The 27,632-nt window shown below is 42.9% G+C and overlaps 3 protein-coding genes across 4 annotated transcripts in view; 1 reads left to right on the top strand and 2 right to left on the bottom strand.

Annotated features, from left to right (window-relative positions):
• raver2 (ribonucleoprotein, PTB-binding 2) overlaps window positions 1-14,988 on the bottom strand; it is a gene marked incomplete at its 5' end in the record, with an annotated part of 102,839 nt that extends 87,851 nt beyond the window's left edge. The window contains 2 exons of the mRNA XM_083766594.1: window positions 591-657; window positions 14,725-14,988. Coding sequence (XP_083622720.1) covers window positions 591-657; window positions 14,725-14,988 — 331 coding nt within the window. The remainder of the gene's footprint in view (window positions 1-590; window positions 658-14,724) is intronic.
• Window positions 1-27,632, top strand: part of lurap1 (leucine rich adaptor protein 1) — a 435,521-nt gene that overhangs the window by 358,009 nt on the left and 49,880 nt on the right. The gene's annotated exons all lie outside the window — the stretch shown is intronic.
• Window positions 24,600-27,632, bottom strand: part of cachd1 (cache domain containing 1) — a 108,031-nt gene continuing 104,998 nt past the window's right edge. The window contains exons 27-28 of one of the 2 annotated variants that reach the window (XR_014569423.1): window positions 24,867-26,875; window positions 24,600-24,819 (exon numbers count right to left, since the gene is read on the bottom strand). Coding sequence is in view for 1 of the 2 variants with exons in the window: in XM_083767881.1 (XP_083624007.1) it covers window positions 26,625-26,875 (251 nt within the window). In the remaining variant the exon portion in view is untranslated. Of the gene's footprint in view, window positions 26,876-27,632 lie in introns of both variants that reach the window. The other variant, XM_083767881.1, reaches the window with a different exon arrangement.

Below are 27,632 nucleotides of genomic sequence, written 5' to 3'. Positions count from 1 at the left end.
TAATGATGAACGGCCCAGATGCTAGCTGTCAACACAGCTAAATCTTTGAAATGCAATGAGCAACGCTCTGTTTATGTCGAGAGAGACGGGGGAAGAGGAGTCACTAAACGATACAGGGAAAATGAGAGCGAGAGAGAGAGAGAAAGACTACATTGAAGAATAATAGTGGCAGCCGAAGGTATGACGAGCGAGAGTACAGTGCAGGTCGGACACAGAGACGGAGGAGATGTGCAGCTTGAATTTTCCCCACACAGGAATTGTTGGGTAAATTTAAACAGGTCCTCAGAAACCCTCTGAGGTGCCCTTTGCCTCCCGGGTAATCACCCCCCTGCCACCGTAATGGTGCTTTGATATCTCACTTGTTTACAGTTCCCTGTGCTTTCCAAAGGTGTTGCATTTCAGGTGCTTGGCTCACTCTACTTTGTAGCTAGCTATATATAGGCTCCATCTACGACTGCCCAGGAAAGAGACACGTAGGCCAAGGAAACTTCCGTCTGACTGTGTGTGTGTGTGTGTGTGTGTGTGTGTGTGTGTGTGTGTGTGTGTGTGTGTGTGTGTGTGTGTGTGTGTGTGTTGCAGTTAGGGTTTACCTGTGCCTTTGTTGCGATCCACGAAGCAGTACTTCAGCTCGTACTCCTTCAGGATTTCATGGACTTCCTGCAAAATGACAGAGAACAAAATGAAAGTCATATTATATTGAAACCCATTTTCTTTTCTTTCTTTCCATTTACTTTTTATCGAATTTTAAACAAGCATGCATGAAAATGAAAAGACCAGGACAATACATACAAACCAAACATAAACTTATCTTCATAGTCCTCACTAATGCTCACGATAATATTAGACCATACGGGGCACAGACAGACGGGTACAACGGGTGCTCTCTCAAAGCTCCCGACACTATGACTCAGACATAATATTGTTCTGATCAGCGGTGCAACGTAGGTGTGTGGGTTGTGTAGTGCCACAAACTCTAGTAAAAGTAAATAACAAAGTAAATGCAATAATGCATGCATAAGGTTGGCTTAGTGGCAATAAGGTTGGCTTAGTGGCACTATCAGTATGTGCCTGAATAAACAATCGAAGAAAAACTTAAAGAGGCTCTTAAATCAGTCATTCTGAATTGGAAAGTTGTCAGTATATAACAGACTTCAAAACAATTGTATTTGTATTATCTCGATACACGAGACGTCCTGAAGAATATAATGACTTCTCAGTGACAGTGCACAGTGGGAGACAGAGAGAGAAACACGCAATAGCATAGCATAGCAACCAAAAGGGCAACTTCAAAATATTTATCTGTGGAACCGGGTCAAACTAAATTGAATGCCAACTGTCAACTCCTACATTCCAAGTGCTTATCATGGTGGATTATTTTGGGGGGTCATAGCCTCAACAGTTTGAGAACCACTGCTGTTCAGCACTGGTCCTCAATGTGGGACCCCCCCAACACACCCCTGGGGGTCCCCGGACCCCCAGGGGTGTGCTGGGGGGGTCGCTGGACCCCCAGGAGTGTGTTGGGGGGGGTCCCCGGACCCCAGGGGTGTGTTGGGGGGGGTCCCCGGACCCCCAGGAGTGTGTTGGGGGGGTCCCCGGACCCCCAGGAGTGTGTTGGGGGGGTCCCCGGACCCCAGGGGTGTGTTGGGGGGGGTCCCCGGACCCCCAGGGGTGTGTTGGGGGGGTCCCCGGACCCCCAGGAGTGTGTTGGGGGGGTCCCCGGACCCCAGGGGTTTGTTGGGGGGGGGTCCCCGGACCCCCAGGAGTGTGTTGGGGGGGGTCCCCGGACCCCAGGAGTGTGTTGGGGGGGGTCCCCGGACCCCAGGAGTGTGTTGGGGGGGGTCCCCGGACCCCCAGGGGTGTGTTGGGGGGGTCGCCGGACCCCCAGGGGTGTGTTGGGGGGGTCGCCGGACCCCCAGGGGTGTGTTGGGGGGGTCGCCGGACCCCCAGGGGTGTGTTGGGGGGGTCGCCGGACCCCCAGGGGTGTGTTGGGGGGGTCCCCGGACCCCCAGGGGTGTGTTGGGGGGGTCCCCGGACCCCCAGCTAAATGACTGATATTTAAAACTGATATTTATTGATATTCCAAATGAACCCATTTTGGTTCCATCTGAGATAAATGAACACTGGGGATTTACAGTGTAGATCTGAGCCCCAGAAATAAAAATGCTTTGGCCGTGTCTCGCGACACCATTATTTATTTATTTCTAATACATTTTAGGACAACATTTAGAACCAAATCATAACCAATGTTATGATTAATTGAATGATTAATTACAATTTAGGCATTTAGTAGATGTTCTTAACTCCCTTGCCGCCATTGCCGAAGCCCTTCGGCAATTGAAGCCTCATTTTGATATTAACACTTGCCGCCATTGCCGTAGCCCTTCGGCAATTGCACTTTTATAGTGCATTTAGTCGATCGAGCCATAATGCTACTCACGTTAGCCGGTTAGCTAGCTGTGTTGTTAGCACAGCACTGGATCGTTCATCTTAGATCGTCGTCGCCATAAGAATCCATTCTATCCGTTTCTTTCAATCGCCTGTATCTCCTATTCCTTGTCCCAGATGGCATTTTTGGTCAAAACAGCATTTCTTTGACGGCACGAACCGACGAAGTGGAGGTCTATAGTGTACCGGCATGGATCCGATCATGTAAACAAAGGTTGTCTTGGCAACGTAAAGCTGGCCGGGATAAGCCCACTTCCGGTTGAGGCAAAATGTGGCTTTTCAAAATAAGAGCTCAAATTAAAAAAATGCTGGCGTGAATTAGATCCTAATTTCTCAATAAATGGTAGCAGTAAATGGGTTTCAAGAGGGACAAGGTCAACAGGTAATACATCAAATGCATAGAAACAGTAATCTAGGATCATAGGTAAACCAAAAACATATCAGTCGAAATAATAATAATAATATGTACATTTAAACTACACACTATAGGATGGTAGGTCAACAATGACCTGGCATCTGTCTTTTTTATTTTTCAATTATTCGATCAAAATCGAATAATTGAGAAGCAGTTATTTTTTATATAATTGATTTTTTTTTATATATATCAACGATTCAACACAAAATAATTGTATTATACTATGTGACACGTTGCTCGCTTGTAGATCATGCTATTTACCGTTTTAATAACATCATTAATTGTAATAGAGGCAAAGGTTTGACATAATGGTGATATTGATGTGAAGTCATATCGCCCACTATGTTCTAGTAAGAATGTTCATTTCAGAATGAGATCATGTGGACACGTCATGGGAGATTTGGCCCGTATATGATTAAAGTTATGTGGCACTTCAAACAGGATTTTCAATCCATCGCACGCTTGAGTGTGCTCACAGATGCAGAGTCACTCTGCATGTCAGTTCCACAGTGTGCAGGCAGGGTGTTGCGGGATTTACGTTACCACTGTCTTCTAGAGCCATTATCTCTCCCTCTCTTCCTTTCATTTTCATTCTACTTCACCCTTTCAGCTCTCTCTCTCTGGTCCTAACCAGAATCCAGCCCACACACGCACACAGTATAAAGCATGTGCTTGTCAGTGGGGGACGCCTGCCGCTGCCCACACAAGGGTCAACCCCATCACTTTTAAAATAGGAGCAAAAGCGAGAAGCGACTGCTGAGAGAGAAGTTTCAAATTAAAGATTGAGCCCTTCAAAACAGCCCACACTCTCTTGTCGCCCCCTCCATTACTGGAGGATATGTGAGCAGAGCAGGGGTGTTAATCTAACTACCTCCCTTATACTGTGTAGATCTATGATTCCAGAACACAGAACAGTAACTTCAAAATATATCTGCACTCACAGTAAACGAGCAATAAAAGCCTTTAAGAAAAACAAGATAGACAAGATAGACAAAAATAATATTAATATAGCATTGATCGTTTTTTATTCACAGTATGTGAGTCAATACAAAAACTGCTACGAAGATGAAACCAATAAAAGCACTAAGACTTGTTTACATATGGGCCCTCCATTTTCAATTCATCACATGTAGGCTACAGTATGGGAAAGAAAAACTAAAATTACAGGGGCCAGTTTTGAATTGCATCTGTCCGTAGGTGCTCTTTGAGAGCGGTTTGAAGGAGTCTATGGATTCATATTTCTTAATGGCTGATGGTAGGGTGTTCCACATTAGTGGCATAGGAGTGAAACAGGCTCGGCTCCAGGATGAAATGACTTAGGGGGCATTTGAAAATGGTGAGGGGGGCACATCTAAATTTTATATACTGTAGTAAAAACAATTTGCACATAAAACTTAAAGTGAGGGGCATAATTTGGAACCGAGGGTGGTGGGCCCCCTCTGGCACCCCCGTGGAGCAGGGCCAGGAGCGAAATGAATTTAATCACTTGTTTGAGCCGAATCTGGGTTGCACGTGATTTGTTGAACTCTCTTTGGTGTTGATTGTGGACTTCGTTGACATTAAGGAAGTATTTTGACAGGTACATGCGTATCTTGGTGGTGTAGCGAATCTTGTAGACCAGGCCCATTGCAAGTTACTGATCTGTACCCTAAGCCATTCTATCTCGTCAGTTGTTACCACTACCAGTTTAAAATTATCTTTGCAATGCATACACCTAGGTTTTTGTAGAAAGCTTTGATGTGCTCTACACTAAAATGCACATGTGAATTCAAAGGAACCTCACACTGTATGGACCCAAAAAGATACTCTTTGAATTTAATTTCACTGGGGACATTACTGGACAGGTTCTCCTAGTTCTCTCTCTCCCTCTTTCCCTCCCTCCCTCCCTCTCTCCCTCCCTCTCTCTCTCTCTCTCTCTCTCTCTCTCTCTCGTTACCAGTATGTGTCACTGAGAGTGAAAGCAGAGCCCTTATATTTACTTTAACTTTGGAGTCTTTTCTCTGGCGACGGCCTGGTGCGTGTGGGAACCTAATAGACAAATAGCTAACCTCGTTTATAAAATCTAGTACACTAATGGAAGAAAAGAGACACGTCTATTAGTAAATTACGTATCTCTTTTACCCCTTTTCTTCAGTAATAGTAATAGTAATAAGTGGAGAATAAATGACACAGTCATAATTTATAGCAGCTTGCGGCAAGCTAAACAATAAAAACTGCAGTATTAAATAACATAATATGCAACTCTTTTGAAGCTATCTTTCTCGAGAAATTTTTATATTTCGATCGAGATGCGATGAAAAATCTGAAATCAGATCTGAACATCGGATGTCTGATCAGCACAATGGACAGCGGCAGAGTTTTTGAGTAAAGAGCCATGGAAGATCCTAATTAGAACAGTAGTCTATGCATGCTGTATAAAGCGACATAAAACGTATATATACGTCAATCGCAGACAACAGATGGCTATTAATTGTACACCTCAGCTATGTCTGCGCACAGAGCAGACATACTGTAGCTGAGGTCAGATGTACCGGTATATTCACATTGACACAGTGCTGAGTCCATTGTTGTGTGTTCAGTTTGTGTGTTACTGTTAACGCTAGGCACCTCTGTAGTGTAGCATGTGTGTTACTGTTAACGCTAGGCACCTCTGTAGTGTAGCATGTGTGTTACTGTTAACGCTAGGCACCTCTGTAGTGTAGCATGTGTGTTACTGTTAACGCTAGGCACCTCTGTAGTGTAGCATGTGTGTTACTGTTAACGCTAGGCACCTCTGTAGTGTAGCATGTGTGTTACTGTTAACGCTAGGCACCTCTGTAGTGTAGCATGTGTGTTACTGTTAACGCTAGGCACCTCTGTAGTGTAGCATGTGTGTTACTGTTAACGCTAGGCACCTCTGTAGTGTAGCATGTGTGTTACTGTTAACGCTAGGCACCTCTGTAGTGTAGCAAACTGCACTCAAGAGGCTGAAGCGGAGAAAAGAACTGTAGGTGAGAGTGGGAGGTAGAGACATGAGAGGGAAAGCAGAAAATGTGTTTTCTTTTCTTCTCATAATACTTGTATAGGGAGTGATAGTAAATATCAAAACTGCTGAGAAATGCCAGCAATATAGATTAAGGTGTTTTATAATTATAATTTTGTATTATGTGTCCTCATCAAAGCCTGCGTTAATATTTAATCTGCACAGACATACTGTCTGTGAATTATCCACGGTGCCGCCACTTGGCCAGGCGTTCCAATGAACACAGTTGGTGTTCTCCAGGGGGAATTCTCTGTCGGTTCATTTGTGAATCTGTAGTGTGCTGTACTGTTCAGCAAGGTGCAGAACTGGGACCCATAGCGTATTCCTCTGCACGCATTACGCATTACATGAATTCATGTAAATGCAATGTATCCACATTGTTATCATTGCTCTCATGCTAGTGTTGAGTTAGCACTGTGTCAGTAGCATTAGTTGCATTAGGACTGCATTAGTACTGTGCACCTTAATCAGTGCACCTCTGAAATATTTTGTTGTGTGAAAAAAGAAAATATTATAGTTTATTGTCATAGAAACACGATAATTGTATTTTGTTTTTGTAGATAATTCAGATTATTGTAAAATCACAATTTGCTTTGTCAGGTTGCATATCTGCTGGTCTAGAGAGAATCAACTATAACTACATTCTAGAAGAAGTCAGTGGCTAATAACAAACCACTGGTCTGATCAGTGCCACATTTCCTGTGCATGCTGACATGGAAGCCACGCTGTCATTAGACAGAGCTCAACAGAATGGCCAACAGCTGGAAGAGAGAGAGGGACAGAGGGAGAGAGACATAAAGACTGTTTGCTATTTTGGTCGGGAACAAACAAACAGAAGTTAGCAATGTAAGCGATATGTTAACAGACTAGTCTAAAAAACATGCGCATAAGCTTAAGCATAAGTTTGTGTTCATGTGCACGCACACCAAAGAGCGTGATGAATGATCCCTTCTGTAACAGGGGCAGATTACATGCAACATCTGCTATTGACACATAAACACCTACAGTACATGCATGCGCGCGTGTGCGCGCAGCCGCGCACACACACACACACACACACGCACGAGCGTGCGTGCGAGCGCGCATGTCATATCATGTGAACAAGGATGGTGGCGAAAAGAGGGAAAGGAATACAGTACAAGCACATTCACACAACCATGGTTTTAATGTGACACATGAACACACACAGTGCGCGTGCACGTACAGTACACGCACACACGCGCACACACACACACACACACACACACACACACACACACACACACACACACACACACACACACACACTCTCTCTCTCTCTCTCTCTCTCTGTTTGAGTTTCACCTGGTTCTCAGAACCTAAATAATTGAACTGATAATTGAACTGATAGCAGAAGACCAACACCACCAGAAAAACTGAGCTAAACCATACATGCAAGCATATACACACGCATGCATGCAAGCACATACACACATACTCACTCACTCACTCACTCACGCACACACACACATACACAAATACACACATACACACACACACACACACACACACACACATCACAATTTATCACCAACACTTTCACAACCATCTCCTGCGTGGCCATCACGATTTCACGCATTTCACTGCCAACCGTGTCATGCATTTTATTTTACTGTATGCCAGAAGCAAACTAGAAAAAGTGCCCTTCTGGGCACAGGTCTCCACCAGGATAGCCAATCTCCTGCTGGGTGAGAGTTGACACACCCACTCTCCTGGCTGTTGAGTAGAAGAAGCCCCCCCTGTAGCGCCACCATCAGGCTGTTGAAAACTGTGTTGCGTTGAGGAGTTGTGGCGATTTGTACAAAGCGGGCTACTCCTGAAAACTGTAGGAGCCCATCGTGGCCAATCAGGATGGAATATGAGAAATCAAACAAACCTGTCTTGATCACATGACTATGGAGATCATGTGTACCGATTTGCGTGAAATTTGGATAAAATCTGAAGGAGTAATAATAGAAAATGTGTTTTACATATGTCGGCCTCCTGGTGGCGCTATAAAGAGCAGATGTGAAAAATTCCAGGCAAAGGTTTTTCCTTGGCCTCTAGGGAGTTGGCATACAAAGTTATCCACAGATCCGTGCAGTTAGAGGTAAAAACACTTTTCGGCCAGTTATAGCGCCACCTTGAGGCTGAGTTGAAATTGTTCATGTGGCATTTCGTCAAAAAGTACTGGAGAGTAGAATTCAACACTAGCTACTCACTTGCTAGAATGATACTGTATAATTGATCAATCTCTCTCTCACACAGATCCATGACCCACGCAGTAAAATCATCTGTGCTAATTTATTCATGTGCAACTGTAAGTCAGTGTGAAAATGTAAACGAATTGACCCATTCAGTTACATAAAGCTGCATAAAGCATCTCATTTCTAATGAATAACACTGAATTTTAGAAGTGATCTCGAGCTCCATACTCTTCCATTGAGAAGTGTAGACCCTGGTGTCGAGTAGGACTGCTACTGGTTGACAAGTAGTACTGCTTGAACTAAGTTCAAGTGCAATATCTCCCCTGGCTGATCTGGGAATTTGCCTCTTAGCTGAGCTGGTAGATGTTTTGTTCACTCACACAGAAGAACTAGTGATTGGGACATGAAAAAGATTACGGATGGAAGCTTTAACACATATATGTCAAACTCAAGGCCCGGGGGCCAAATCAGGCCTGTGAATGAATTATATTTGGCCTGTGGGATGATATTTAATTAGTATTAGAACTGGCCATCTGGTATTTTTGCACGGACCACCATAATACTACATGTCCCACAATGCACTGCGAGTGCATTGGCGCGTATCGAGGGCCCGCGAGCGCAAGCCTGCGTCTTCTCTTCACTATTGATCAGCAGTGAAAGCATATCGCCTGTGGTCAACTTTCAGCTACCCCTCTGAAAACAGGGGTTTTCAAGTCAGGTAGTAGGCAGAGGGCAAACCTCTGTGTCTTCTGTGTGGCTGTAATGAAAGAATATTACCTAAAAAGACTATGATAAGAAATGAATGCAACTGATTTGATTTATTTTACTTTATCATTTTACTATGAAAGCAGTGCTTTGTGAGGATCATAGAACAGGAAACTGAGCTTAATAATAATGCATTTTCAGTTTGTAATGCATTCACTTTTTTGCAGTTTGCCTGGGACGTCCTCATGACCGGTGCCCATGTGTTGAAGCACAGTCCGGCCCTCAACTTGTACCAATTGTTTTATTTTGGCCCACTGTGTATTTGAGTTTGACATCCCTGCTTTAACAGAACTAGGAATTTTCCTGTGTATATCTCTCCTTTCGTCCTCCCTCCCCGTCATTTCCCATGTCTCTCGTTCCCTGCCTCACCTCTCTCCTCTTCTATTCTCATCCTTATCCCCCTCCTCAACCCTTCTTCTCCACACATGTCCTCCTCTCACAGTCTGCTCTCCTCTCATCCGGCACATCTCGTCTCTCCCTCTCTCTCTCCTCTCTCTCTCTCTCCTCTCTCTCTCTCTCGTTTCCTTCTTCCCTTCCCCCCCCAACTCTCTCTGTCACCAGGAACATATATCTGACACCGTGCACCCTGGACACCACACGCACGCACGTATGCGCACGCATGCACGCGCACGTGCGCACGCACGCACGCACACACACACACACACACACACACAAACAAACAAACAAACAAACAAAACACTCAAACAGAATGATATAGTGTTAGTGTTCATTAAAGGGGTGGTGGCAGTATGTGAGGGGAATTGAGAGATGGAGGTGGGGGGATCTATCAGACAGGTTACATAAGAGTGTGCGTGTGTGCGTGCGTGAACACCATCCCTGGGAGTATATAGACTAATTTCCAGGGCTAGTCAGGGCATACTCTTTCACCTGGCTTCAAATACAGAGTTAAACTGTACTATAGACAAATCCACAGAGGGTTGCCTGGGTGCGGCCATTACTGAGGTGTACCATTAAGCACAGCAGCACTGATTAGCCACACCTGGCCTACGGAGCACCTGCTCCATGGATTACACCTCAGTAATGGCCGCGCCCAGGGCACCCCTCTGTGGATTTGTCTATACTGACCAGGGGACTATTTCACGAAACTTCGATTAACTATCCAGGCAAAACCAGGTTTGTTAAATCCTGGTCTGTACAGCCTGGTTTATTCCGTTCCACTAAAGCCAAGCAAGGCTTAGAATGGGCGGATTTAGCGAGCCAGGATCATAAAGCCTGGCTGAATAGACAGTCTGGCTTTTTGTCACTAGACCCATTCGGTGGAACACAGATTTACTGATCCTTCTTCTTCGTGGGGTATTATGGCAGTTTGCATCCTTAACAGTTGCATTACTGCCCCCTTCTGTATATCTCAGTATCTTTACTAATCTATTCCAGACTTACTGATACAAGGACTTAAGCTTCTAAAATAAATACTGCTGCTGTAATTAAATAGAGAAAATACTCTCAATAGTGGATAGACTACTATTAACTTAAAACTTCATAATGAAATCATCATAATAAATGTAACAGAATTCTTAATATTGTAAGCATAATGATATTGTCGCATTGTGATATTTGGCCATAACTCCCTCCTCTGAGGGAGCTACCTTTGGGGAAGGGGGTTGTTGCCCAGACAGGGGCCAGACTGGTGAACCGTGGGTCATGGGTTCAATAGTGTGTCAAACGTTACAATCGTAATGGTAAACAATGAGTAATGGTAATATTTAGTGGTTTTCACTTTTACAAAAATATATTTATAATATAATATAATATAATATAGCATTATATGAAAAAATATATATATTCTTAACCACTTGCACGACAGCAAACCTATTCTGGGGAACATTCACCAAAAGTAGCTGATCTACAAGCTCACAAGCTGTCATGATGATGTTGTGCAGCCTATATATTTTGGTTATTTGATGTTATGTAGCGCTTAAATTAGTCCTTTGATGCAGACTGATAAAAATAAGGCAACATAAACCCATAATAATTGAATAAGTGTAAAAAAGGTTAGGAGCAGGCTAAATCCACAGCATTAGTTTCCATGGTAACTAGTGTGGCATTGCTTTCATGAAACCAAATCAAGCCTCAACATATCCAGGTTAACTGGCAAAATGAATCTGGCAAGATTAACCACCTTTCATGAAACCGGTTAATCACTGATCCAGGATATTAAGCCAGGATATCTGTTAAATCCCGGTTTAATCTCTAATCCAAGCCCCAGGTCCTTCTCCTCTGGTTTACACCACATAGTTATACAAACATGTCAGCTAAGGTTCCTGTGGAGCTCAAGTGATGGTCTGCACCATTCACCATAGGGGTTCACTTCCCAATTCCTGTTCACCGGGTCCCTAATGCAAATGTATAGTATATACACAAAAAGACACATTACAAAAGGACACTATGCAGTCCCATTACATCGCCTTAGCCCTCAAGAGCCTTTCACACACATACTGAAACAGAATTTCAGCTGTTGCTGAGCAGCTACAGGCGATATGTGACCAGATTTGACTGAGGGGCTGCAGAAAAACTGATTTATTTTTATCCAAAATGAGTAGGATAGGCAGACTATTCACAGACTAGAGCATGTCAGAAAATAACATGTAATGAAATGAATGCTCAAACATGTAGCTATAGGTGTAATGTTAGAGTCTCAGTCCACAGAAGTCAACCTTTCAAGTCTGTCTTCTCAAATCGCTGTTTCTCTGCAAGACATTACTCTATAAGCCATTTCTCCAAAACTGGTGGGTCAAACTGAACAATCAATATGTCAATTTGAAGCTATGCCTGCTTTCATATGACATGACAAAACGATAATTGAAAAAAATCCAATGGCAGCCCCTCAGTCAAATCCAGTCACATATAACAAAGCAGGAAGAGACAATGAAACAATGTCCATATCCGTGAAATTATGCCAGATCATTCCATTTTCTGACACCTGATATGAGCATGCCTGCCATGCCATGAAATATGTTTTAATTATTATAATTGATTATTTTTATATTCTGTACTGGCTATATATGGAGATTGTCTTGTGTGTACAGTGTTTGATGAGGTCAGATCAACATATGGTATGTCAGAACAGGTCAGCTCCATATATGGATATCTAAGGGTTTGATGAGTCAGATCAACATATGGAATGAATTCTGTATTGGCCATATATGGAGCGTGTCTTGAGTGTACAGGGTTTGATGAGGTCAGATCAACATATGGAATGAATTCTGTATTGGCCACATATGGAGCGTGTAATGAGGCGTGACTGACGGACTGACTGATGGGAGATGCAGGTTATAGTAAACTGTGACCTACCCCCTATTAGTGGTCAAGCCCGAAGGGGCACAGACCCATTATTGTTTTCTTATGGGTTCCACCATTTTTCGCAGTTTTGGCAGTTCGTCACTGACGAAAAGAGAGTTGAGCCAGAAGGCAAAGCTCTCTGTCGTTCCTACTCTCACCTATGGTCATGAAGTGTGGGTCATGACTGAAGGAATAAGGTTGCGAATGGGTGGCTGGCATCTCCCTTAGAGATAGTGTGAGTGTTCAGTCACACGAGAGAGACTCGGAGAAGAGCCGCTGCTCACTGGCCTTGGAACGTCTCGGGATCCCCAGGAGGAAGTCACTGTTGTTGCTCTGGAGAGGGAAGCCTGGCCCGAGCTCTCTGGTGGAGCTGTTGCCCCCGCGACCCGACTACGGATAAGTGGTTGAAGATCTATATAACATTACTTGTTAGTCCGAATGCAGTCACTGTAGTTATCATTGTATCAACTTCCAAGTAGTATTCCGCTACTAATTAGAAGACAGGCATTGCGTATGGCTATTTTCTTTATTGATTTATTACTTTTATGGCTCGACCCCGTCTTATCACTGCTTGCAGGTGTGACTTAACTGCTCCATTCAGGCACACTAAATCTATCACTGTCATGTTGTCATTGGTTGATTGTGAATGAATGCATATAGGCCCCCGAATGGAACCAAGACCGTAAGGTCTTTCTTCGGTGCTATCCTTTTGGACCAAGTGCTTAACTGTACACTGTGCTGTTTGCATTTTTATTGTCTAATAAAGCAATCAATTAATCAATCAACCAATCAATCAATCAATCAATGTCACCAAATTTGAAGCAACGCCCCTCTGCACTGTTATAGGTTAGCAAAATACAAGGTTCACTCCCACTCCTATGCCACATTTCCTGAGTCGTTCCCGAGGCTACTGTCATAATGTTGCTGGGGAGAAATTCAATTTCTGATGCCTCGCCTGACTCTAAATAAATTTCTCAGACTTTATCACTTTGTCCCTTTTCTTCTCTTTCCCACACACACTCGTGGCGCAGGCGCGCGCATGTGTACAAGGACAATAGGTCTACATCCTTCTACAGAATATTTCACACTCGCAGACATTCTCATGCGATATCTTTCACACTCACGCACTCAGACACTCTCACACCCTCTGGGCAGAGTATTGGTCCTTGGCACTGTCAGAGTCTCTTGCTCAGAATAATTTAATACTACACCCTAAAGGAATTTACCACCACCAGCACCAGCCAATGCCTTAAAACTGCCCTTACAGCTAGCACACACACAGGCATGATTAATGATTCAATCACTCTTTCATGAATTAAATCATAAAGTCATGCATGCAGTTTTGACATATGGGCTCCCGTGTGGTTAAACATAGCCTATTTTGCGAATGATGAACTGGAAAACATATCAAACTGTCAAAACTGTGCACGTCTTGGAAATAAAAATTGAATGGTAAGGTTCACTCATTCAATTTGCTGTTTGGCAACTTTTAAAGCTGCACCATATGTAACTTAATTTTCTCTTCTACACCAGATTTGCACCAGAGTTCTTTCCAGCTATTAAAGTGCTGACAGAGCCTGCCTGCTTGCTCAGGGGAGGAACTGAATATTGACCTTCAGGTCTAAATTTGTGTCAAATCCTGTCTATAGGTGAGACATGACCTAAATATCTCAATTGAAGAGTAGGGAGATAAAATAGCCTACAACCACCCCAAATGTATATGCCCACTCACAGTTAACAGTTTTTGTATTGAGTTGTGCTTGAAATGTAGGCCTACTGTAATTCTGCAAACTGTTAATAAATACTTCAATCAATCAATCATTGTAATAACATATTCTACCCTACAGTTTGGACCAAATTAAAATGTATTCAACAAAAAAAGTTATATAGTGCAGCTTTAATGACAGCACTTTTTTGATTGATTGATTGAAATATTTATTAACAGTTTGTAGAATTTACAGTACATTTTAAGCACAAACTCAATACAAAGACTGTTAACTGTGAGTGGACGACCCAATTAAGCATTACACATTGTTCAATTCATCAAAACATTTAGAGACATACAAATAGACACTTCTGCGTGTGCTTGGATCTGGTAACTTGAGTGTCTGGAAATGACAATTACAAAAATAAAATAACTAAAAATGAAGGCATTGGCACTGCAGGGTAGTCTCGCGGAATATTGTATGGCAATACATTGTTTAAAATGAAACCTCCGAATTTACCAATAGGCTACATTTAAAAATAACTTTGTAATGAAACGCGACTCGACTGCCTCTTTATAGTGCCGACAGAAAGTAACGGACTGTTTCAACGGACGGAGCTTTAACTATTTGTTCTATAAACACTTGTCGCCAAGTACATTTTGTGTCCATTATAGGCACCCAGCTGAGATGAGTCAGCTGAGATCAATTATTCCCTGTTTCATCAACTCGCAGCGTATTAAAAAAAGTGATTACATTAGGAGCAGGAAATTGCAAAGTTGAGTAATATATAGTGCAAATACATTGCTGTTATTATAACAGCCAGTGCTTTGTAACTTCATCAAGTGGTCCATCCGTCCATCAACCCACCTGGTTGGTGGTGTCCTGGGGCAGGTTCTTGATGAGGATCTTCCTCCTGTTGCTCAGCTCCTGGCGAGTTCTCCCCAGTCTCCTCTCCACCTCCTCCGTCTCCAGATCAGGCAGGTCGCGGAGGCTGGTCCAGGATGGGTCGCACGACGCGGTGTTCTCATCCTGTCGGCTCTCTGGGCTGTCCTCCATCTCCGGGAAAAGTGCGTTTTCCTGGACCAAAGAAGAGTGAACAGTCGGCGGCTGGATTGATGAGGCTGCCGCCATCTTGAGTATATAGTAGCCTGTGAAGAAAAGTGCGAGAGCGTTTTCTGTAGTGAGAGATAGGTGGGCGTCCGTGTTTTGTCGCTCCCATCTGAGAGAGAGAGAGATAGAGAGAGAGGGTGGGGGTGTAAGGTAGTCTACTCACTCTACTGTGTGTGGGTCTGCGCAGACTAGCACACTCCTTTGCTGGCTGCCTGGCTCCGCTTTGGACGCTTGGCGACCCCAACTGTTGAGAAAATGAACTAATTGTGGCAATTTGCCTCATCGATCGCCATCAGGTGGCAGCTTGCGAGACAATCAAAACAATACAGCTATTACACTATCAACATAATCGCCAATCAATCCTCAATTAGACTCTCTCCCCCCCTCCCCCCCCCCCCCTCTCTCTCTCTCTCTCTCTCTCTCTCATTTAGGCCACGGACAAGCACATAATGTGGGTCATAGTCTGAGATTTCCAATGTCACACACACACACACACACACACACACACACACACACACACACACACACACACACACACAGTCACACATACTGTATACGTAGCTATGTGAACTAAAAGATGTTGTGGGATCATCTGTTATTCTACCTAAAACTTGTAAACATTATTTATGTAATTTAACAAGGAAATAAATTACGAGGAAAATGTAAGTGCCACGATGCTTTTTTAATAATGAATAAAAGGCAATGTTGTCCAATCTGTATGTAGGCTGTAGGCTGTTAATACATTAGCCTGGCTATAACTTACATTTGGGCTGGTTGTATTTTGTATGCCTGACATTTAGACTCTGTGTCGAACCTCAAGGTCATGCCTATATTTGACATGATGGTTAATATTATATTTATCCCCTGAGCAAGCAGGCAAGCTCTATAGCTCAATGGTAAAAATGTCAGTAGGCCTACTTGCGAAAGGAAATCAGGTTCAAATCCAGGGTAGAATACATAATAATACATAATAGAGGTAAACTCTTGTATGTTGTATGTTGTTCCCTGCATAGATAGAGTGCAACATTCATGGCCTGGTAAACTATATTCGTTGTAGGGAGGAGCCTAAATCTGGGCAATTAACACATTCCTATTAATAAGGAGAAGGCAGTCTGCACAGTATACATTTGCAAACCACCAGAGCATTCCTGTTTCCTGTGCGCAGAATGGATGTGGCCATGATTGGCTTCCTACCCTAGTCATCCAGTCAATGCCAACCAAGCAGCCAACCAAGTCTGCCTGCCGTGGGTGGAAAGCTGCTCCTGGCAAACACAAGGGGAACAGAGCTCCCTGCCGAATCCTCACAATGCCCGTGTAGCTACCGCAGGCTGTTCTGTGTTTCTGACAGACACACAGTGACACACAGTTCTCACACGCACTGCATGTATGGGTGCACGTCAGACATGTCAGGATGGCATGCAAGCACACATGGGCCAGAGAATGCACATCCCCTGCATGTATGCACGCACGCGCGCACACACACACACACACACACACACACACACACACACACACACACACACACACACACACACACAGACACACACACACACACACACACAGCAATCCACTTAGAAAATACAGTATTTAGAGCACAATTATACTGGAGTCTCATGACTCTCGTCGGTAAAGAAGTAGTGAAATTGAGCTCCATCTTCCAAACCCCATGTGTTCTCTCACTCACCATCTGTGTGAAGCATTTCTTGGCCAACCTGGATCTAGAGACAATCACAGTTGTCAGCAGGTGAAAATTATGTCACTTTTCCAAGAGACAGAGCCCATATAACCAAAATAAAGGGATACGCCAGGAATGAAGAGAATCAAGTGTTTATCTGGAGGTTTATTTGTCACTTACTCACAGTGGTGGAAAAAGTACTTGCTTGTTTTATTGAAGTAAAAGTATCAATGTACCCCCTAACCCCCTCCCCCCGAAGAAAATAAACATCACACTTGTGTGAAGTGGGGGGCGCTCTCATCATCATACATTAGCCAATCAAATCATGCTACAAACACACCTACACACAAAGCTGTGCATAGGAGGGGCTAGCGCCCCTCACAAATAAATAGATAATAACAAATGAAATAGTAAGCTGATTTTAAGCTGATTTGTCTTGATTCTTGAAAAGCTGACTTTTAGCAAGAAGGGATTCTTCTCAGCAATCTGCAGCTAATACTATACACTACAGTATACACTGATGACACATTGGGGGGTGGACATGCTACTTGTCACTCACATGTCATTTTTGGAGACGCATGGCTCACTGCAAGTGCTACAGGATTTCCACAAGAGAACAATTAAATGGTCTTCTCCACTTCCATGAGACCCACAAGCAGTGTACCGTAGAAGCTCTCTCCCACATGCCTACGGTACATGCATACATGAATTCACTTGAGCCCACACACCCACACGTTGCACAAACTCTTTCTCTCCGTCTTTCTCTCGAAAGCATTTTACCTACATGCAAATCCAACTAGAGATGCAACAGTTAAACTAATCGACTATAGCGGATAGTCCCTCTCCGTCTAGAATACAAGGCTGCTGCATATGGTTATTCAGTGTCATCCTGTGATTCACTGGCTCTCAGAGTGGGTGGGAGAGGAGAACAAGAGAGTGGTAAATGTTGCCGCTGCTCGGGACTGAAAGTGTGAAGGCGTGGGTGGGAAGAGTGGCTCAATGGACAAAGCAGGCACCTGAGGTGTGTGTGTGTGTGTGTGTGTGTGTGTGTGTGTGTGTGTGTGTGTGTGTGTGTGTGTGTGTGTGTGTGTGTGTGTGTGTGTGTGTGTGTGTGTGTGTGTGTGTGTGTGTGTGTGTGCGTGCGTGCGTGCGTGTGTGTGAGAGCACAGTAGGCGGGAAGAACCTCAAGCTGAAGTGGCAGACAGGTGTTCTGTGAGTGGGAGTTGAGTGCATGACTGTGTGTGTGTGTGTGTGTGTGTGTGTGTGTGTGTGTGGGGGGGGGGGGGGGGGGGGGGGGGGGTGAAGGGGCAGCTATGGCTATCTCAGTTTGGAACTTAGGACTGTTATTGTCAGAGGAGAGGTAAACGAGCACAGTAGGCTCTCACTGTAATTATGTGCACATCTGTGCAGTTTTGCATGTACGTTTCCCAGGGTCTGCTTTCATAAATCATCAGCGAAAGCCGAGGTGACCTGGCTTCTCTTTAGGGACCCGCGGGGCGTGACCTACTAAAAACAGCTTACCAGAACCTTTAGGAACAATAAACATTATCCTTTTATCTACAAGGTTTCACAAGCCAATACCATAACCTCTTTTAACTAAGGAGTCAGATTGAATAAGGAGATTTATTTATTTATATAATCACAGAACTCTTAAAATACTGAACAAAATTGCTTAAAATTAGTGAGTTTCTAGAGGGGTGTCAAGGTAGCATATAGACAGCAGTAGGCCTACAGCCAAGCAAAGAATTGTGAAGTTTTCGAATGGCGATATTACATGCCAACAATAACATGCATGCCATTGCTTTTTCCATGCATCCTCTGTCAACAATCCTCACTGGGTTTTAACATTTTCAACACTATACAGTCAATTATTCATACATGCATTTTTCATATTCCATCCTGATTGGCGAATTCCGAACCTTGCTGGCCCACAATACCCGACCTGGCACAGACCTGTGCTCCGACGAGCACAGGTTTTAATTAAGATGTCAACATTACAATGATTTTTGCACACATCCTCTGTCTGCAATCCTTACAAGTTGCAAATCTTTTCAACACCTACTACACTGTACTTCAAATAGCTACACATGTGTCTTGGTGCCTATAAAGATAGTCTTATATACCGGTAGCTATAATGCCTTTGGGAAGCTGGGACCCTGGACTCTAAAGAATGTCTGTGTCTGTTTCCGTACACTCTCCAGTTGGCTGAGAGAGGCTGGCACGGTACAGGGAACACATATTGAAATGCCCCGAGGATGTTTGGACACTGAGCTCAGTGCTCTGATTCAGAGCACACATCTCTGGCTTACCTAGATTAGATGGTAAAGAAATAAGAGTGAGCAAGATGGTGAGTGGGTCCAGAAGGAAAGACATACAATAGCCAACAACAAACACACACACACACACACACACACACACACACACACACACACACACACACACACACACACACACACACACACACACACACACACACACACACACACACACACACACACACACACACACACACACACACACTCGTGCGCGCATACACACACACACACACACACACACACACACACACACACACACACACACACACACACACACACACACACACACACACTCGTGCGCGCATACACACAAACAAACACATTAACGAGTGGCACACTCGTGCACACTTGTATACTTTCAGAGTTAAATTAACACTGATGATTTGGCATGCATACAAAGAGAGAGAGAGAGAGAGAGAGAGAGAGACCTCCTTCTCTCCCCAATGTCATCAGCCTTCAGCAGTGTTGGTGGACTACATTCCTGCCAATGTTCATTAACAATAACCAACATGTCACGTGACGTGTTGTGAGCTTGTAGATCGGCTATTTTTTTGATCGAGATTTTGTGTAGATGGACAAGAGCACAGAGCCAACTCAAGTCCAGTTTAGTAAGTGTGCATTAAGAGTAGTCTCTAAACTCTTAGTAGTCTCTAAGTCTTAGTAAACTGGACTTGAGTTGACTCTAGGTTAGAAGTGTGGTTAAACATAGTCTGGGCATCATTTGCCACTCTCCCTCTCTCTCAATGGGAAACACATTATACACATAGGCTAATACATACCGTAATCTGCAGCTCACCACCCGTTTGTAAACCTAGACTACAGCTCCTTCACCCATTCATCACAGAAGATGAAAAATACAAATGTGAGACATTTACATGTATGCGTACATAATATACACTGTCAAATCCTGAGTGTACAAATGTAACTAAATTGACCAGTAAGGGTCTGACTCTATTAGGTTACATTAGTACACTCTGTTACAAATGGATACGGAGGAGTTTTACTGTGTTGTAGATATGTTGCTTCTTCCCCAGCTCCCCAGGCAGGCGACATGTTCTGTACAGAAACCCTCATGAATAACAGATACGTCTTTCAGGCTACAATACAATATGCTCCTCTTTCTTCCCCCATAATGACCTATAGCTTGTAACATTATTGGCACATTTCAACTAATGCTGATCAGGACGATCAGCACCATTTGAAAGGGCAATGTTTATTATTGTTCGGACCTAAAATGGGTCAGTTGCTCTAGTGAACTAGTGATTGATAACACTCTTAAAGGTATATTCAGTGATTTCACTTAATTCAAATATCACTTATTTTTTTGTTTTGTTGTGATAATCCTCCCTACTATAGAGTGTGCTGGCCATATAAGGAGTTCCTCCCTGTCCCCAGTTAACCCCTGGGGGTCAAAAAACCTTAGGTTTCATTTTTGACTCTCTATCCTGATTGGACGAAAGGCTGGGTCCCACAGCCAAAAACGAAACCTAAGGTTTTTTGAGTGAAATCACTGAATATACCTTTAAGTTTTTGGGACCTGAAGCATGCTCAAATAAATAACACAAGGAAAATATCAATTGCTCAAACCAAAGTGTACCAAATATGTGTCACATACTTTAAATGTGATTAATATAAAGTAGTAGACATTGAAGGCCTTCTTCTTATGGCAATTTAAATTTGGAATGAATGAGAGCTGAGATCAATACCTCAATAAAGCGATATGCATCGTTATAGTTTCTGAATTTCAACAGAAATGTCGGTACAGGTACGTACACGACTGAAGGACTTGTCACAGCTGAGCGTGACCGAGAGGGTTCATGGAAGGCCAGGCGTGGGCGCGCGCACACACACACACACACACACACACACACACACACACACGCACACACACACACACACACACACACACACACACACACACACACACACACACACACACACACTCTCTCTCCTGGCTTACTGGGTGCTGAATAAACAACAAATTACCTCCTACAGTGGCAGTCTAATGCCTACAGTATATTGACAATAGAAAACTAAACTATAGTTAGCGGCCATTTGGGCTTAAATATCAAAACCAAATGATGACAAAGAGATTTACTAACGGATAATTTCAAACATACATTATAACCTTCTATATAATAATACATTAACCTTCTATATTCAATATAATAGGTACATAGGTTTTATAAGGTTAGACTGAAGCACTCTTTTGTGCACCAGTCAATCCTGAAATTAAAAATCACAACCGTGTGAACCGAGCAGTGCAACGTAGTTACTGTACTGTACTCTGTACTGTATTCACTGTACAGTAGTTTAATTGTTAGTTATACTTGTACCGTTATAGTTATAGTTGTCAGTGTGAGTGGGCCTGTAGACTGCTCAACAGTGACACTCATAGGCGAGTAAATCTATGAAAAAAAAGCACCTTACCTCAAAAAAATTGCAACAAAAGGTTTCTCAACAGTTTTTTGTAGTATTAGGTGTCCCTAATAACACACTAAAAGTTTACCAAAGTTTGACCACCCGAATATATTCCTTATTGTTATGGTATCAAAATAAATCTCCTGAAAGCTTCAACAGAATGTGAATTGTGTATAGGTGATGAATTCACCTATACAGCAGTACGGCATTATAAAAAAGGGAAATGTCCTATTACACTGTTATAACCTTATAAACAATTGCTTTAATATATCATTGTACTTTTATATATAATTTATATATGCTAATTGGATTCCTAGATAATCAAAACATAGGGTTAGACACCAAAATAATGTTTCTAGGATGAATAATGGAGGAGTAATGGTATTTTAAGAACTGGCGGCGGCCATCTTGAAAATAACACCTTTCGGGTGGTATTAAGGACACCTAATACAACAAAAAGTTGAGAAACCTTTTGTTGCAATTTTTTTGGAGTCAAACCATATTTTTACCCGCCTATCAGCGATGTTGCAGCTGTCTGTACTCAAACAGGCACGGAGACATACATGGCTGGTCATTGGAGCAGTTAGGCAGCGCTAAAAATGTAGTGGTCCCAGACTCCCAGATCAAATGTAGGCCTACTTTGAAGGGCCTCATTATGATGTTCAATTCACAAACTACTCCCAACCGGTTTTCAAAATGTATTCCATTTTAATAACGAAATTCATAATCATTACACCAGAGCATCCGTTGATCTTCATTCTGCTTTCTTCAGAACAACATCTGCCCAATTTTCCATGAAGTTCAGAGGACCACACTTTTGGAACAACTTACCATCACATATCAGAGACTGTACTAACAAGCTTGGACGACGCTATTATTGATACTATTATTAGTAGTATTTTTATGAATCAGTATCATTATAGGCCATTATTTAGGCCTACTGTTATAATTATCATCACTATTACCAATATTATTCATATCTTAGTTCTGCAATCTTCTTTTCATAATTAGCATAATAAGCTGGTTTACCATTAATGAAGTTAGAAGATAATCTATTTTGCTTAATTAACTTAGTTTTATTTCCCTTTTTGCAAATTAAAGATTAAAAGACAAAGATTTATAAGTCACCACATAAAATGTAATGAAATGCATGTTAACATAAACAAATAAATGCCACCCAGACAATATTGTAGGTAAAGTGGATTTTGTTTTATCACATTGCAATAAATCTCCATTTGATAACTGCATGATACATGAGATGGCGGGGTAGAGTTCCTTCAGTACATTAATGAGATTCAGAGTGTTCTGTGCACACACACACACACACACACACACACACACACACACACACACACACACACACACACACACACACACACACACACACACACACACACACACACACACACACACACACACACACACACACACACACACACACACACACACAGTAAATACTGTTAAAATACTCTCCATATAAAATAAAATAAACTACGAAATTACTCTTAAAAGCAAAACTAAATCCTGGAGTTATTCACAAGACTGCTGCTATGATTGATTCGGTATTCCCTTTTTTAAAGATGAACTGGAAATACAACAGGATTGCTTTGTTACCACTGTTGAAGTGGTTGAGAGGGTTGGTTTGTTGTTTGTAATGGAGATTACACTTGGCACTTCACTTACCAAACTAATATGAAAACATTTGAGCTTGTATAAATAAAAGAAATATATCCATTATCAATAGTCGGATCACAGAACCAGAACTGTGAAATTGTTAAAATAAAAATTTCTGCTTGGTAGAATATTTTCACGTTAGTGGTAGACATCATAGACATATAAAGGTAGACACCTCCTTTTGGCTCTGGGGCGTCTGTATCTCGAGGGGAGGCAAGCTTCTGTGACTCACACAGAAGGCTTGCCAAGCTTCCGCATAAGTCACAGAAGCTTCCGTGTGTGTCACAGAGCGGAGTAGGCCAATCAGAGGCAGGTGGGGGCGGGTCTTTTCGTACGCAGCTCTTAAGAGGCAGCGGCGCAGTGTGCCTTCCACACTTCCGCTTGACTTCCGCCTTCCTGTGCGATACAGGTTGGTCCAATGAACTGCAGCGGCCAATGACTGAGGCATTCTAGGTTTTTATATCTATACGTAAACATGCCCAGTATCGAGTTCAAAAACAGCCAGGTGTTAGTTATATGACATGAAATCACTCATTCACTAATTTTGAAAACATGAACCTTTAAGGCTGTGTTGGTTTAATTGGCAGATTTGGACAAATTAATCATAGTTTAAAGTTCAAGAAATTAACCTGGGATGGACACATATTGAAAAATGTAAATTTGCCAAAATTAAGTATAACTGACCAATGTCCTATTCTACAATAATGAATGCTTATGGCCTATGTTGAGAACTAGTGACGTAACTAGAGTGGCCTAAAGCCCGAGTTAAGTTTGGTTGTTCACTGTTTTGCACAAGCATAAATCAGGCGTAACCCCCTTAATGTTATATTGGTCTCCACTCAGTGAAAAAATACAGTACCATCATTTGCTATCTGTTTGATAGAACCACCCCCCCCCCCCCCCCCCGCCGTGAACATGACAACATATAAACAGAGGAGTCTCTTAAAGACACCTGAACTTAAAACGGTGTATTCATTTTGCAAGTACTGACTTCCATCCAATATGGACCTAAAGAAAGATAAAACTGAATAATAATAATAATAATAAAAAACATCCAAGGCATCGCAATATTATAGTCAGATACCATGAACAGACTATTCAATATATCAACCCAAATGTCTTAGCATCATTTGAAGTACACGTGTAATTCCAACATAAAAAAGTGTGTGAGAACACATGAATAGCCATTTGTGGTTTTGTATTTACACTTCATACTGAATCTTTGAGAATGATCTCCATTTTGCACCCACTAAGAAATGCATACTATATTTGCTTAATCTGTGCAGTCGGACAATTAAAACTACTAAGAACATACAGGGTCAAGTGACTCTTCATCAGAAAAAGATTGCTCAGACATAATAGTTTCATCTCTATTCTCTAACATCATTTTGAAAATAAAGGTCATAATGCATTCAATGGTGATGCTTTGAAGAGATATCCTCTCTCTAACTCATTACTTCACTCACTATTTCACACTCTCTCTCACGCGCACACACACACACACACACACACACACACACACACACACACACACACACACACACACACACACACACACACACACACACAGTCACACACACACACACACACACGCACACACACACACACACACAGTCACACACACACACAAAGTGTAGTAAAGGTGTTTTGAGTGGTTAACCACAGAGGTGGTCTACAGGTTAGAGTAACCTCTGTACGACGATGAACAGCAGCATCTCTATCGTTTAACCACATGAACCCTAGTGACCCTATTCTGGGGCGGACATTCTGTGAAAATAGAAGATTTACAAACTCACAACGCATTGTAACGCGACATTTACTGAGATTTGGTGTAGAGGGACAAAAGGAGTGGATCTGGCATTGAACCCATGGGTGACCCCAGTCAACTAAATATATAGGGTTTAAGTGGTAAATGGCTCTGTGTGATCTAGTTTCACAAAGAGCACAGTTGCAGTATCTCCTTTTCCTCAGGTGGTGGGATAGGATGAGAGGAACTCATTCTGTATAGGTCCTGCTGTCGTATTTGGCCAAATAGGCACATGTAGCCTATGGACATTCAGGTTTCCCCGAGACTTCTCTCATCTCCACACAAGGGTCCTAAACTGTCCCCAACCCCTTAACCCCCCAGCAGTAACCACCAGCATGTTGGGCTGGTATTTTGTCTTCTCTCTGATTCTGAATGTGACAAAAGGACAGTGAAGGTTCTTGAGAATGTGAATCTTTTTTTGTCTAAATAAGTCCATCATCACAAGAGAACATAAAACCTCCTGATTCACAACTAAGATAGAAAAATAATAATAATGACGAAACAATTCAGAAGAAATGTGCTATCATCAATCACTTCCCCTTATAGTAGGGGTCACAGGATATGATGTGCTGGTTACAAGAAGGGGAAGAGCACATGTGGGCAAGCATCTGTTTCTCGGCTAACAGAGTAACAAAGTGTGGTCAGCCATGGCTGGTCGTATCCCACAATCCACCTCTTCAATAAATAGTAGAAAAATAATCTTTTATTTTTTTAATATCCTTTTTATGTGTCTTTTTATGAAATCGAGAAGCTTGTGTTTTCCAACAAGTTTATGGGATATTAATTAGCAACCCGCTCTTTTTCGGGATAGACCCAACAGCTCCTCGCAACCATTAGGATTTTATACCATTTTCAGAGAACAGCGCAATGTTTTCTGATGAGCCAAGGAGGCCGGCTGCATCTAAAGTGGGAAACGAAACAGAACAGGGGCCTCCTGTAGTGACTCGTTTATAGAAAATGGAATGGTGTGTCCATCAAGCCAACTATCCCTCACTTCAGGCGAGATTAGTGGAAGAAACCCCTTTGGAGGCGGGGATGGAGGACTGGAGCAAAGGAGGAGCCATCACATGTAGTATTCCAAGGTGGGTGGTGGTGGTGTGGCACTGGTACAGTGTGACTATGTCCTTATGTAAGGTGGGTGGTGGTGTGGCACTGACACAGTATGACTATTTCCTTATGTAAGGTGGGTTGTGGTGGTGTGGCACTGGTACAGTATGACCACTGGTACAGTATGACTATTTCCTTATGTAAGCCAGTGGTGGGTGACCTTACTTTGCTCCGTGCTGACAAACTCCTTCAAAAGAGCCCTATGTTTGTTCCTACTGACTGTAGGCCCATCTGGGAGCGTGGATGCAGAGTTTCCTTTTGAAATATTAAACTCCAGACCGACATGTTACCACCTTCATCTCTCTAAGAGAGTGACATGGCAATGTGTACTAGCCCATGGTTAGTAATTTAATGCCAAACTGTACAGAATTCAAATGGGGTCTACTGGAAAAGCTATGGATTTGGCAGAAAATTTACACTGCAGGCAACTTAATCCTTAAGTTCCATTCCAGCTCCAGAATTCCAGTTCCATTTAGCTCTGTGGCTAAAGTCTTGTAAGTCCAGACAGTGTGGGTTCAAGTTGGGCTTATCTCATGTCGTGGCCCCCTCCATCCTTCCATGGTTCGTGTCTGCTGTCCACTGAAGCAGAAAAGTCTTTCAAAAAGTAGTCTTTAGATAAAAATAGCTCTGTCTCGAGGAGAAGGGCCCAGCGCAGGGATCAGCATTCCGCATCCACGCTGTGCACGGTGACCGCAGCTTGTAGGTGGTGTGTGTGTGTGTGCAGCGGGTGGTGGTGAGTGTGCGTGTGGCGGTAGGGGTGGAACTTGTGACTGAGCAGCGCTGCCGTCTGCGGGGGCGTGTCCAGGTCCAGGTCGTCGTCATGGTTACCCACGTCCACGCCGGCTGAGAGTGGGTCGTTGTTGCCGGGCGGATTCTCGCTGTCCTCCTGCGGGCTCATGGTGCTGTAACCTGCAGATACACATGAGGTGGCATCATTAACTCATTTATCACCAATTGCGCCTTTTGACGGCTATTTTCGTATGTACCTCCCTGCCTTATCATGCATTTTCTTATATCAATTGATTACGGTGATCAACTGCATCCAGTATGCGCTCATAACACTAAATAAATAAATAAACGGAAATGGAAAATCCGCTGGCTTATGCCGTCTATGGGGATGCAGCTTTTTGAACGCCAATATCTCAGATTCTTCTGTTTGGGTCAAAACAAGCTTGATTTGTGGCTGATTTCTCATGTCACATACTGTAGCAGACTTTTACTTCCTGAAAATTGGCTTTCAAACTAATGGTGCTCGCGTTGAAAATGCACTTGTGGCGGCAAGAGCCCTCCAGTAATGGCACTGTGGTGCCGAATGAATAACATAATAAAAAAATAATCTGATTTATATAGAGCTTTTCTTAGTACACAGTCGCTTTATAAACAACATTCCTACAATGTATATACAGAGGGAAAGTGTGTGTGTGTGTGTGTTGGGCCTCTATTTCAGCCTGGTCGGAGACGCCCTTCGGCCACGCAGCGGAATATAATTGCCCCCCAGCAGCGCAGACCCAAATACTAACCAATGAATGGTGACAGCGATTTCACTGATTTGGTCTCTAATTCCTGGAAAAGGCGTGTGGCCGAATATCATAAGCCTAAACATTTTTTAAAGCTTTATTATTATCTTTTTATTTTTTAACGGACAGCCTGGTTCGGCCTGGTTAGG

The sequence above is a fragment of the Protomyctophum parallelum genome (genome assembly GCF_964188405.1).
Source record: "Protomyctophum parallelum genome assembly, chromosome: 6".
Classification (NCBI taxonomy): domain Eukaryota; kingdom Metazoa; phylum Chordata; class Actinopteri; order Myctophiformes; family Myctophidae; genus Protomyctophum; species Protomyctophum parallelum.
This window is presented reverse-complemented; position numbering and strand designations above follow the sequence as displayed.